The following is a 14,709-nucleotide window of genomic DNA, read 5'->3' on the forward strand; positions in this document are numbered from 1 at the left end:
TGGCCTCCTGGCCAAACTGAGCAATTGATGGAGAAGGGGTTTGGTTAGAGTGGTGACCAAGAACTTGATGGTCAATCTATTTGAGCTCCATGATCATATGTGCAGATAGGAGAAACCTACAGAAGGACAAACTTCACTGCAACACTCCACCGATCTGGGATTTATACTCAATCTTAAACACATAAAAACACACTTGGAATCTGGAAAAAAAAGCTCCTAAAGGACCCTCAGACTGTGAGAAACAAGATTCTCTGGTCTAATGAACCTCAATTCTAAGCATCATGTTTGAAGGAAAGCAGCTCTGCTCATCACCTGCAGAGTAACATCCTAAATGTAAAGTGTGCTGGTCGCAGTCTAATGCTGTGGGGCTGTTTTCAGCAGCAGGGACTAGGGGACTCCTAATAGTAAAAAAAAAGCTCAATGCACCAAAATATAGTGATAGCCTTAATGAAAACCCAGCTCAGACTGGGCAGAAGGTTCACCTTCCAACAGGAAAATGATCCTAAGCACACAGCAAGAGTGGCTTAGACAACTCTGTGGATGTCCTTGAGTGGCCCAGCCACAGAATGGATTTAAACACAATCAAATATTTCTGGAGAAACCTGAAAATATGCATCTTCCCCCGTCCATCCTAACTAGGGTTGGGTACCGATCTGTTTTTTTAAAAGAACTGGAACCGTTAGCAATTTCAAATTTTCTATTCCGAAACGCTTCTGTTGCGACACATGACCAAGTGCTATGAGCGTAGACAGTAAAAGAAATGGACAAAGCGACCCCATTGGAGCTCAACTGAGACAAGTGAAGCCCATTTTTAGCTATTTTTAGCACTTCCGTTTCTGACGCGCAGACTCAAACGAAGCTTGATGACGTCAGGAACCTGTCTGACAGATGTAAATCTTCTAGTAGCTGTGCGTGCAAACTGCCATCGTTAATCTTACAGAGACGGCGAGCTTGAGCGGGGAGTTCTGATTAATTATTTTGTATAGTATTTTAAAATGTAACGCCAGTACGCCATATTAAGTTAATTGCCTGCGAGCTTCTCCTCCTGTCTGTACAGTAATTTCTCTACTGTGCGACAGAGAGTCGAGTGGTTATGACACAATCGTAATAATAGCGCAATACTCTATCAATTGAGCTACAGATGTTTCTTCAAAAAGACCACAAAATGAGCAAATTGCATCAACATCGAAATATTTACAGATAGATGAATTAAACCTGTCGCTCATATATTTTTAAGTTGTTACGTCATAGGTCACATGATAACGTCAACATGGCGGACGACGTCCGGATCGCATTCGTACTAAACGAGATTAGGCTGTAGAGTTCGTACTGTTTTAGCTCTCGAAAAGTAAGTACTTGTTGAAATGAAGTACCTACTCATTGAGTGCGCAGCCAGTGTCTTACTCGTACTTGAGCAGTATTTCTGAGCGTCTACGTGACAAGGGTTAAAACAAAAAAATCCCATTGGCCGAGGAGAAAGCGAGTCGCTTTTTAATTGGCCCATTGCCCCCGCCGCTTTGACTCCTTCCTTTCTGTTCATCAAGTTTGGTTGAGTTGTTAAAGAGTTCATGTCAGACTTAAAGAAGCGTGAAAAACTCGCGCCTTCACACATAATGAGCGGTGAGTTCACTTTATACATCTGAGTGTGTTCATGAGCTTTAATCACGATTAACGACAACTGTACTTGATGAGTTTTACAGCGAGTGTGATATTATCAAACACTGACATCGATTCGCCCTAAACAGCAGATTATGTTGTTCGTACACCGCTAAAGTGATCATAAACAACAATCATCGTCTCGAAATCGCAAACAGGAGCCATCTAAATTTGATGTAACGTTAGAAGTTATTTGTTTTTGTTTCTGGAGTTAGTGACCGTGATCTTGAGCTTGTTTGCTAAGTTCTGAAAGTTGAGTTGATCTTTACAGCGACCTACATTGAGTTATTAACTTACATAACACGAGCGACGATAAACCGCGCTGAACTAACGTCACAGAATGGACGTCAGCGACGATGATGATGATGAAGATGATGGCGACGGAGATCATGAAGAAGCGGATAAGTGTTAAAGTGTTTTAGTGAAGGAATATGGCCACTGAACGCGTGTCAGCTCCTCTGCTAACCCTGCTCTGCTAACCTTAAAGCAGTGAACAGCACACAAATAAACACATGCTTGTGCTCTTTCTGACTTTGTTAACCGTGTGTCAGATCCACAGACGAGTGAAATAAGTTTGTGTTAACTGTGTCAGTAGATCCACAGCAGAGTGAGATGGCGGCGCTGGTGGACAACGACACGAGCTTCATTCAGAAGAGAAACCCCAGCAGCACAGCTCCAGTGAGTGCTCCACTGTTTAACCCTTCCCTTCCCTGTCCTGTGTGTGTGTGTGTGTGTGTCTTCCTGCTCTGATGGGAGGGTTATGGGTGGATCAGGAAGGAGTGTCTGCTCTTAAAACTCTTTCTGGAAATAAAACGCAGCCGAGTCCTCTGCTCTGTGATTGGAAAACAGACTGAAACAGACTGTATGAATGTTTGTGGAGACAGGTGTTTGTAGGGTTAATAATTGTTGATTTTGTGTGCGGGAAAGTCCTTTGTCCAAATGCTGATGAAGAGTTTGTACTTGCTGTAAAGTGTGTTTCTGTCATTATTCAGTTCTCTGTCTAGATTAGAAACAAAAGTGTGATGGGTTCTTTATTGATGTTCTTAATCAGTTTAGTTTCAAAGTAGGTGACCAGAAATTTCAGAAAGTGCAGTTGTCCAACATAATTGAAATCTCTCTATTTATTATCAATACTTGATCACACGTGTTTTTATGTTTTTACTAATTCTTGTTGGATCCATAATCTTGTGTTAAAATAACTATTATGATGCTTGCAGGTTTAATGCAGTCCAATACAAATATGAAAAATAGTAAATGTTATTATATATAAGTATAATACAAGTATTATGGTAATTGCACAGTACAGTTAAAGGGTTGGTTCACCCAGAAATGAAGAGTGTGATTAATTCCTCGCTCTGGTGTCGATCTTCAGACACAGGTTCAGTTTTACTAGCGCTGCGATCAGGATTCAGAGTATCACAGAAGCAGTGTCAGTATACGATCAACAATACTCATCTTGTTATTATTTATAGTGATACACCAGTCAAGATTATTAGACGTTTATTCAGGGCCTGAATTTCATTTTTGAAACTAGGGGCAGTTTCCCTCTTAGGTGACTCTTGTCAGAGAGATTCTTTAGGTTGAGGGAAGCATGTTTTACTTTTTTTGACACATATTTCTCCCCATAATGTTTTTAGTGACACCTTTGCATCACACACTGGACCTTTTTCACACTTTCTCAGCAGCAGAAGCCGTCAGTGTTGGGTTAACTTGAGCAGTGAAGGAGAACATCACAAATAGGTTTTGTAGCAGAAGAAAAACTCCACGATAATATTTTCCTGACTTTCATAAAAAGGACACAAACTGAGAGAGACCGATAACAGCAGACAGACATCACCGTCGATCCCAGATACGCTAACACCATTGCATCAATATAACTAGTTGTTTTGTACTTTGATGCAAAGGTCATATAATACAAAGAATAATGATATAATTGTACAGAAATGTTTAAAAACAGATAAATATGAAAAGCTTTGGAGGATTTACGATGCTGATGTTGAACACAGTCTTGTGAAAAGTGTTCGTCGCTTACACACACCACAAGCCTGATTTGGTGATCTGTGTGTGAGGTTCACACTTACTCTGTTGGCAGTCCGTGTGTGTGTGTGTGTGTGTGTGTGTGTGAGAGAGCATGAGCTCATTCTCCAGGAGAGCGTGCGAGCGCTGAATGGTTAAACACTGCAAACCATTAAAAAGAAATGCAATTTATAAACTTCAGTGATGATGCAACACTGCCTCGATTGTGCAAGTAATAATTCCTGTCAGTGTGCAGCTCGCTTATAGACCGACACGATGTGATTTGAGTCGTGCATTTATAGAGAAATAGAGAGTGCGTGTGCTGATTGTGAAATTCTCACAGAAAGGTTTCTAATGACTAAGTTAATAAAGAAATATGAATTGTACCTCACCTTCAGCATTATAATTGTTTTACCCATCATCAGCTTGAGATTGGTTCTTCATAGACACGGCTGATCAAACATCCCAAACTGATAATCGGCTGATCGTGATCACTAGCCCAATCGAAGCACCCCTAACCTTTACTGTTATTGATATCCACCGATAAGAATATTTGGCCGATGTTAAATTCGATCATGCATTTCTTCAGAGACACTTCAGATGCACTCAGGTTTTTAGTTGCTTGAAATATGTTTGGAATCACTTCGAAAAAGAAAATACAGTGAAGTGCAAGGGCAAGTCTGTCATAAAGGCTAGATTAAATGTATTAAGAACATTACTGAAAAAAACAATGCATGGCATGTTTTAGCACATTGTTACAGTTCACTTGTGCATTTGCAGCTTTTTGTGCAATTGTACATTGTAATAGTGTATATTATGTATAGAGACATGATTTATCACATATAGAATCTTAGTTAATAGAGGATTTAATAGCAGGGCTGTGGGATAAATGGTAATGAAATCTCGATTAGACAGAAGATGCGAGTGACATGCATATCTTTGAGTGAAGCACAGTTCTGTGATCAGCAGTAAATCTCCATCTGAAGACCAGAGAAACTCCTAATACACCCCGCAGAAGAAACTAATTACTAAAATGCTTTAATTGATTCAGCATGACCAATAAACACACAACTATGGCAATATATGGTTTATCTGAGTTTATGATTATAATTTTCATTATATACAGTATGCAGTGTGAATCGACATATTTTTCATCACTGCTTAGAAAACTAGGAAATATGTTTTTTTTCTATGTAAGAAACCACATAATCTCACAGAAGGATTTATTTCAGTCTGTGCAGAGAAGGTGAGATTAAAGGCTGGTAGATGGGAGTGTGTTTGACCGAAGTCCCTTTCTGTGTTCTCCCGCAGACCGATCCGTGTTTGACATCAAGCACCGCGAGAGACACAGATAGGGTCCTTTGATTTCCATGATGCAGAAAACACGGAGGGAATCACAGAATCCAGTCATAAAAACGGAATTCACAGTTTAACGCGGAATGGCACGGAATTTGCTAAATTTTGAGTGAATTAATCAAAAATAGGTCATTACACTTACATCAAATCGTGATACTGACTAATATCTGTAAATATTAAAGCCTGAACAGTCTATTTAAATATGAATCCTTCATGTTCTGCGTGTCTCTGTTAATGAATGGAGCAGAAGCGCATCTTCCTTTATCACACACACTGAAGCGCGTGTCGCTCGCAGTGATTTCAGCTTCTGCTATTCATCTAAATAAAGATGAACACATGAACAACATCTCCAGAACTGCTCTGACAGTCACTTCATGAGCATTTGACTGTTTGATTTCAGTAAAACTAGCATCATATCACATCATAAGACTGTCGTATCACATACACAACTGTAAAGGTACGGTAACCTGTCAAAATAAAAGTCAGGTTTAATTTTATGACAAGTATTTGCCATTTGTACTATTACTATTGTTCAGCAGAATGTATATACCGCAATTCCTCCAATAAAAACCGGCAGTCAAATAAACGCCGGGCCTCTGATAGTGACAAATAAAGGCCGGGGGAACATTTGTGCAGCAGAGCCAGATAACATACGTACACGCTCACCGCCGGAGCGTTTCTCGAGTCAGGAACCGGTTGCATCGGTTTTCGGATCCACAGTTCACTGAACCGAGAACCATTTCTGTCGGATGCGTCCGATTAGAGAACCGAGGAGCTGATGATACTGCGCATGTGTGATTCAGCGTGAAGCAGACTAAGGCCGGTGACACACTGAATGCGTGGCGCAAGCGTCTCAGCTGCGTGGCGTGTCCGTTTTTAATTCAGCTCCCATGTTAACAGGTTAGAGCTTGCAGACTGACTGTGTGAGACGAGCGTCTCAGGCACGGCTCGAGCAGCGCGGAAAACGTGTGCATGCTAGAATTAGAACCAACACGTTTTTTTTTTTTTACTCAACACGCGCGCGTGTCTGAAGTGTTTCCAGGCAAAATATAATAGGAAAATGTCTGTCATTTTTTTTTTTTACACAAATACATATTAATTCATGACATTTTGATGTCTGAAAGGTTGAGGTAAACTCAGATATAAATGTAATTAAAAAAATAAATAATTATCGATTTTCAAATATTGCACCTGTCAAACATAGTATATTTTGCCGTCAATACTTTTGATGGTGTCCTTTATCAGTAGGCGTAGGTGTGTAAAAGAAAGTTGATATTGTTGTCGTGAAGACAAGAGCCTGGTCTGTCGGCGGTCTCCCTCTATGTTACCTATAGCAGCAGCAGCAGCGCACAAGCGCCCCATTAAGCACAGTTCTGGTGTGTAAAGACACAGAAAACACGAGGCAGCCGCCACGCAACTGACACGCGGCAGAGACACCATGCAGCCAGTGTGTCACCGGCCTAACACAGAGCGTGTCTGAAATGAACTGATTCTTTTGGTGATTGATTCTGAACTGATTCTGTGCTAATGTTATGATTTCAAAGTCAGTCAAAGTCACCTTTATTTATATAGCGCTTTAAACAAAATACATTGCGTCAAAGCAACTGAACAACATTCATTAGTAAAACAGTGTCTCAATAATGCAAAATGATAGTTAAAGACAGTTCATCATTGAATTCAGTGATGTTATCTCTGTTCAGTTTAAATAGTGTCTGTGCATTTATTTGCAATCAAGTCAATGATATCGCTGTAGATGAAGTGACCCCAACTAAGCAAGCCAGAGGCGACAGCGGCAAGGAACCGAAACTCCATCGGTGACAGAATGGAGAAAAAAACCTTGGGAGAAACCAGGCTCAGTTGGGGTTAGTTCTCCTCTGACCAGACGAAACCAGTAGTTCAATTCCAGACTGCAGCAAAGTCAGATTGTGCAGAAGAATCATCTGTTTCCTGTGGTCTTGTCCTGGTGCTCCTCTGAGACAAGGTCTTTACAGGGGATCTGTATCTGGGCTCTAGTTGTCCTGGTCTCCGCCGTCTTTCAGGGATGTAGAGGTCCTTTCTAGGTGCTGATCCACCATCTGGTCTGGATACGGACTGGATCCGGGTGACTGCAGTGACCTTCTGATCTGGACACAGACTGGATCTGGTGGCTACGGTGACCTCAGAACAAGAGAGAAACAGACTAATATTAGCGTAGATGCCATTCTTTTAATGATGTAGAAAGTACATCGGGTGTTATGTGAAGTGTTTCCGGTTCCGGTTTACCTAATTAATGCAGCCTAAAAATCCTTTAACGGATTTGGATATTAAAAGCATATTAGTATGTTATGTGTATGCCAGGTTAAAGAGATGGGTCTTTAATCTAGATTTAAACTGCAAGAGTGTGTCTGCCTCCCGAACAATGTTAGGTAGGTTATTCCAGAGTTTAGGAGCCAAATAGGAAAAGGATCTGCCGCCCGCAGTTGATTTTGATATTCTAGGTTTTATCAAATTGCCTGAGTTTTGAGAACGTAGCGGACGTAGAGGAGTATAATGTAAAAGGAGCTCATTCAGAATCAGAAAGAGCTTTATTGCCAAGTATGCTTACGCATACAAGGAATTAGTTTTAGTGACATAAGCTTCCAGTACACAGAGACAACAACACACAGAAAAAAAAAAAAGAAGAAATTTTTTTTTTTACTAATTGAGAGAGATTTACAAATTGGCAAATAAATAAGTGAATAAACAATTGTGCTATAAATGATAATGGAATAGGATTGAGTGAGATGCAGGAATGTTCTAGGATGGAGGGTTAACAAATAAATATAAGGATATTGCACGTTTATAAGCATAAGTAGAGAACATTTAACTGTTCATGAGGTAGATTGCCTGGGGGAAGAAACTGTTCTTGTGCCTTGCTGTTCTGGTGTTTGCGGCTCTGAGGCGCCGGCCAGATGGCAAAAGTTCAAAGATGGGGTGTCTTGGATGTGAGGGATCCAGAGTGATTTTCTGAGCCCTTTTCCTCACTCTGGATGTATACAGTTCTTGAGCACCAATAATCCTTTCAGCAGTCCGAACAGATGTCGGAACCAGTTTGTTGCTGAACCAAACCAGACAGTTATTGAAGTACAGAGGACAGACTCAATGACGGCTGAGTAGAACTGTTTCAGCAGCTCCTGTGGCAGGTTAAACTTCCTCAGCTGGAGAAGGAAATACAACCTCTGCTGGGCCTTTTTCACAATGGAGTCAATGTGAATGTCCCACTTCAGGTCCTGAGAGATGGTGGTTCCCAGGAATCTGAATGACTCCACTGCAGTCACAGTGCTGTTCATGATGGTGAGTGGGGGGAGTGCAGAGGGGTTTCTCCTGAAGTCCACGATCATCTCCACTGTTTTGAGCGTGTTCAGCTCCAGGTTGTTAAGACTGCACCAGACAGCCAGCTGCTCAACCTCTTGTCTGTAAGCAGACTCATCACCATCCTGGATGAGGCCGATGACTGTAGTGTCATCTGCAAACTTTAGGAGCTTGACAGAGGGGTCTTTAGAGGTGCAGTCGTTGGTGTAAAGGGAGAAGAGCAGAGGGGAGAGAACACATCCCTGAGGGACACCAGTGTTGGTGGTGCAGCTGTTTGATGTGAATTTCCCCAGTCTCACTAACTGTTGCCTATCTGTCAGAAAGCTGGTGATCCACCGACAGATAGAGCTAGGAACAGAGAGCTGGGTCAGTTTGGTCTGAAGGGCTGTTGGGATGATGGTGTTGAATGCCGAACTAAAGTCCACAAATAGGATCCTCACATAAGTCCCTGTTTTGTCCAGATGTTGCAGGATGAAGTGCAATCCCATGTTGATTGCATCATCAACGGACCTGTTTGCTCGGTAAGCAAACTGCAGGGGGTCCAGTAAGGGTCCAGTGATGTCCTTCAGATAACCCAGAACCAGTTTTTCAAACGACTTCATGACGACAGACGTTAGAGCCACAGGTCTGTAGTCGTTAAGTTCTGCTATCTTGGGTTTCTTTGGGATGGGGATGATGGTGGAGCGTTTGAAGCAGGAAGGCACTTCACACAACTCCAGGGATCTGTTGAAGATCTGTGAAAAGATGGGGGCCAGCTGGTCAGCACAGGTTTTCAGACAGGCTGGTGTAACACCATCTGGGCCTGGTGCTTTTCTTCTTTTGTTCTTCTTGAAGACCTGGCGCACATCATCTTCACAGATTTGAAGAGCAGGAGGTGTGGAACGGGGGATTGCAGGAGGTGTTAATGGTTGTGCAGGGAGATGGTCAGAATGGGTGTTGGGGGTTTCAAATCTGCAATAAAACTCATTCAGGTCGTTAGCAAGTCGTTGATTAGCCTCAGTGCAAGGGGATGGTGTCTTGTAGTTCGTGGTGGCTCTTAGAACTCTCCACACTGAAGTTGAGTCGTTGGAAGTAAACTGGTCTTCCAACTTTTTAGCGTAGGTCTTTTTAGCCACTCTAATCTTTCTAAGGAAAGATTGTGATCAAATAGCACACTTAGGTTCCTAACTGATGACGAAGAATTGACAGAGCAACCATCAAGTCTTAGACAGTGTTCTAGGTTATTACAAGCAGAGTTTTTAGGTCCTATAATTAACACCTCTGTTTTTTCAGAAATTAGCAGTAAGAAATTACTCGTCATCCAGTTTTTTATATCAACTATGCATTCCATTAGTTTTTCAAATTGGTGTGTTTCACCGGGCCGTGAAGAAATATAGAGCTAAATATCATCAGCATAACAGTGAAAGCTAACACCATGTTTCCTGATAGACCATAGTATACCAGTCCACTCTGTTATGCCAAGGACGTTTTTGCTCATGTGAAGAGGATGATCTTGAAGAGGATGATCTCCAAATAATCTAGTCAAACCCGTGCTCGCTCATACTCATATGGATCGGATCATTTTTCGGATAAGCAAAAAAAAAAAGTATGGAAATGGAACATGGAAATTATCGAATATTGACATCCCCAAATACAAATCAGTTGGATGGAAAACTGGTTATAGTCTGCATCAAACCATGCTACTGAACAAATGTTATTCACAGTTCTGGGCAGGTCCAGGACAGCTGTTTCTCCGAGCGCGGTGCTGTCTGTGAGCGGGGCAGAGTAACGGAGCACTCGATCACGCTGCAGTGTTTGTTAGAGCTGCCAACTTCACACCATTTACAGAGGCAGATTCTCTGGCTACCTTTATCTCCCAGGACTGTTGTTGAATCTTCCAAAAGTTTTGGCTTGGGATCCTTCACATGCGCAGCAGCACTTTCCACTGCAACAATTACACGGGGCTGCCCGCCGACGTGCCTGACTTTAAATCGGCGCTACTAAACACGGATATCGGCCGATGTCGATATATTAAAAAATGACAAATATCAGCCCGATATATCAGTCGACCTCTAGTCCACTACTACTACTACTACTACTAAAATTAAACAAACATAATTTTTTTTTAAGGAGTAATCACACAACATTTCCATGTTTTATTTTGAATAATAAACCAAAAAAAAGTATGTTTTAATTTTCAATAATTAAAAGATAAATTAAATTTATGTTTTATGCCTTTATTTAATAACCAGAACAATGTAAATACACAACAGAATTTCCAAGGGGGGGAAAAACCTTTCATAAAGCTATATTAAGAAAATAATTTAACAAATTAAGTTTTTTTTTTTTTTATGCATTTAAATAGGTACACATGCTAAAACACAGGTTGGCAAAAAAAGCATCTCAAAATGAATCAGATTAGCCCCATTCACACTACACGTCAGGCCCGGCATATTGCCAGAACATTGCCGGGTCGCCTTCTGTGTGAAAGCAAACCCGTCCCGGGATTGATTCCGGCATTGTACCCGGGTTCGGGGACCTAGTAACATTGCCGGGTTCAACCCGGGACGGGCGCCGGTGAACATAAGCCAGATTTAATGGCGTGTCAGAGTGATGATGCACGTTATTGCGCGGCTCTTTTATCGGTTGTTTTGAAGGAATATAAACATTCGCGACAAAAAATATGTGCAAACTGTAATGAAGCAGAGATCAGTTAGTTCCTCACTTTCCGCGCTGACGCCGAGATCGTTTGCTTGCTTCAGTGAAAGTATAACGTGCCTAGCATTGTCGACTCATACATTACACGTCACACGCTGATGTCACGTGTCGTTACGGGATCTTTACGGTTGTGTGTGAAAGCACGCACATATCCCGGGTCATCACTGGCAGTGTGAAAGTGCCAAATCTAGCGACCCGGGAATAATTGCCGGAACACTTTACCCGTGTATTTGCCGGAATGGCAGTGTGAAAGGGGCTATTGATGCTTTAAAATATGAAATATAAACATTTTCTTCCAGGGGAGTATGTCCCCGGACCCCCCTAGAGGAGTTATATCCTTCTCACCTTTTTCACCCCTGACCCGTTTTCATGCCGGTCTACTAGATGCAGACGATTTCATTATTAAGGGAAGAAATAAAATATGTAAAAATATAGGCCTATGCAAATTAACAATCAATGACAAAAATGTTTCAAACTAGGTTAGTGGTTAGTTTGGCAAGAGTTATTCTAGGAAAATCAGTGCACAATAATTTTAGAAATCCAAAGATTTATTGAAAAAAATAAAAACTTTTGCGGGGAACAAATATGGTAAAATGTTACACATTGCTATTTGTATTATTATTAAACCCATTCATTAAAAACATAAATTCATGTATTTATGTTAGTATATACTATAAAATATAAAATAAATTTATTTTAAATGTATAGCATATATTTTTTTTAAAAAGCCAACATATGATGGATACGATAGGACAAAACAAATACAGTGCAGCACAAAGCGTTTACAATGTGCACATCCGCCGATTTGCTTTAACGTTTCATTCTGCACATCGGATGTGCACATTGTAAATGCTTCGTGCATTCATTTATATGCGCAGTGTATTATATATGTTTAACAGTTTTACATTTCAGTTACTGTTAGAAGGGAGCTCCATGCATGAACTGTTCCCATTGACATGCTCCCTACACCATGAGCCAAACATTAATTCAGGGATTTGTGCTACGCAGAGTCTTCACACACAGACAACTGTAACATCATATACCTCCGTAAATAAAACAAACTCTGAAACTTCAATGCACTTTGAATGGCACATATTACATTCATTTCGTAATCATGGTGGAATATCCAATGATGTTCACTTCGCAGGGCACTTATGTTCGAATAGATCAAAAGTCTCAAGCGATAAGAGAAGTGTACAAAATGTGCAGAGCAGGGGGCACGAGGACTGGAATTGAGAACCGCTGCATTGAGCTGGCTTCAGGAGTAACAAAATAATTCACACAATCAAAAAAAAAATAAAATCTTTTCAAAAGCCCGAACCCATTCACAACCCAACATTATTCAAATGTACAACGCACACAGCTCTTTTGCCTTTTGTCAGAAATTAGTCATTTATACATGACTAACGTAATAAGCCACTTGGAAGTTTGAACAAAGAAATAAAATAAGTCCTCTATAGTAACATCGTAATATCTCAGCGCTCTATAAATAGCCCTAGGTATAGGCTCGTTTAGCATATAAATAGGCCAACGCACCAATAAAAACAAGTCTTTCTTAAAATATTTAATTAAGATAAATTCTAAATTAAGATGAAGATTTGGCAATAACAGAATTAAGATGAAGGCTCTGCCGGATTTGCTTCGCCATAGCAGCTGACATAATAAAATATTAATGCCAACATTAGCTTATATAGCCTACTCTGTCTACATTATGCATTTAAGACTCAATTAATATTTAGTTATTTGAAAAACATTTACTCAACAAGATTAGGTAAGGCCTACCTGTTTTTGTGGAGGAGAATGATTGAATCCACTGCAGATGTCTTCAGCGTGTTCCTGCGCTCACTGATGGTGCGTCCAGCAATATAACCCTCTGGCTCATTATTCAAGGATTCTCATTATAAACACGGTCAAAACTTTTCCAAACCTTAGACTTTGCTTTAGTTGCTGGTGCTACCAAAACGTAATCGTCAGAGACAGGCCTCCGTTACACCTACTCAGCATACATTTTTCACCTCTTTCTCGTGCTGTTCGAAACACATTACATGACTGCCCATTTACGGCACAAGCCAGAGTCCGTGTAAAATGATATAAATGAAGCCCGAATCGAAATGAAGTCCGATCGGGTCCGGGCAAAGATCTTAAGCTCCATTTTCTATACTCTATTCTCGATTCAAGTCAATGAATATAGATTTAATACAAATAATATATGTATAAAAAAGAACAGTGAACATAAGTTTACAATTGGGTAATTAACAAAAATAAATTAAGAGCCACAAACCTGTATATTAAACTCTTTTATTTTAGGTGGGTACATTAAAACAGAACCCATCTCTAATTTTCGAATGCTTACAATTATTTTAAATAAATACAAGTTTGATGCAAGATGAAAAATGCTTTGTTCTTGTCCACAACACTATCGTCGTAGTCTTGCTTACGAAATCTAAAATGCTTCCATACCTCTGACTTTTTATGTGAAGGTGGCATCAACGTTGACAAACCACCTGAAACCCTTTAAGCCAGTGGTTCTCAACCTGTTTTCCCAGCGCGCCGCATTATGGTCCAAGTACAAGCCTCACGGGCCGCACGCATATGATTTACACATTACGTCACCAATACAAACCAACCTGATTTATAATATTATAGCCTAAATAATATGATATCTAATCGATTAGATTCATTGAAATAAATAATTTGACTACACCTCATTCTGTCGGGAGCTGAACAATTTTGTGTAACAGCACAATGAGGTTGCGATTGTAAAACCTGTGTTATACTTTCCGGATGAGCAATCCAGACGTGTACACGGTCAGTGCGGACGTGGACTTCTTCCATTTATACTTCCGAAAGCGCACGCTGATGGTCCGCTCTGCAACAAACATGTGAACAAACAATTTCCCAGAATCATTGCACATCGCCGTCTTTATATTCTGTATTGACGGATTGCACAGGTTCGATTGGCAATGAGCTTCTTCACTCTGCCTGAACATGTGCAATTATGCTTTTGAAGACTACTGACCACACACACCTGTCCGTGCGTCGTCTGCTCCGAGATCTGCACACACTCTCCGATGACGATGTTTACGTCACGCCTACCACCGTAAGATGCAGTCTGTAAGATGCGCACAGGAGCATGTCTTGACGCGCGACATTGCAGAAAATGTGCGTTCACAAATGTAGCCTATGTTGATCCAAATATGGAAAGCACTTTCGAATTTAATAATATGAGGTTCTCTCCAGACATGTTTTGTCACATTTCTTCAATTAAGGATGATTGCTGCATATTATATTGTGTTTCCATTTGCTTGAACTTCTTCAAGTGAGTTGCAAAAGTTTTGTGTGAGAACCACTGCTTTAAACTGAATGAATGAATGACAGGTTCGTTGGTAACATCGCACAAGGCACATAAGAGGGTGACATCTAGTGGAGAAGATTTGTAATTAGATTAACGCTAATCTTACGTTCAATGTCTGTGGAAATAAATATGGAAAAAATCGATTCATGGCCTTTGAGAATCGATTTTGAATCGACCACATTTTAAAAAACGATTAATCGAAAAATATTTTGATTATCTGGTAAGAATTGGTAAAAAAAACTGAAACAGAAATGAAACCTGTAGAAGGAAAAAGAGTTTAATCAAAGCTATACTTGTAT

General features: G+C 40.5%; 1 protein-coding gene across 3 annotated transcripts in view; it reads left to right on the plus strand.

Moving 5' to 3' along the window:
* Positions 1 to 1,254: 1,254 nt before the first annotated feature.
* The window catches only part of sp1 (sp1 transcription factor), a 31,995-nt gene continuing 18,540 nt past the window's right edge, over positions 1,255 to 14,709 (plus strand). The window contains exons 1-2 of one of the 3 annotated variants that reach the window (XM_052568489.1): positions 1,255 to 1,620; positions 2,252 to 2,334. In XM_052568489.1, coding sequence (XP_052424449.1) covers positions 1,569 to 1,620; positions 2,252 to 2,334 — 135 coding nt within the window. In that variant the 5' untranslated portion in view covers positions 1,255 to 1,568. Of the gene's footprint in view, positions 1,621 to 2,248; positions 2,335 to 14,709 lie in introns of all 3 variants that reach the window. The other 2 variants (XM_052568490.1, XM_052568488.1) reach the window with 2 other exon arrangements.

Source organism: Carassius gibelio, chromosome B11, assembly GCF_023724105.1.
Source record: "Carassius gibelio isolate Cgi1373 ecotype wild population from Czech Republic chromosome B11, carGib1.2-hapl.c, whole genome shotgun sequence".
NCBI lineage: Eukaryota > Metazoa > Chordata > Actinopteri > Cypriniformes > Cyprinidae > Carassius > Carassius gibelio.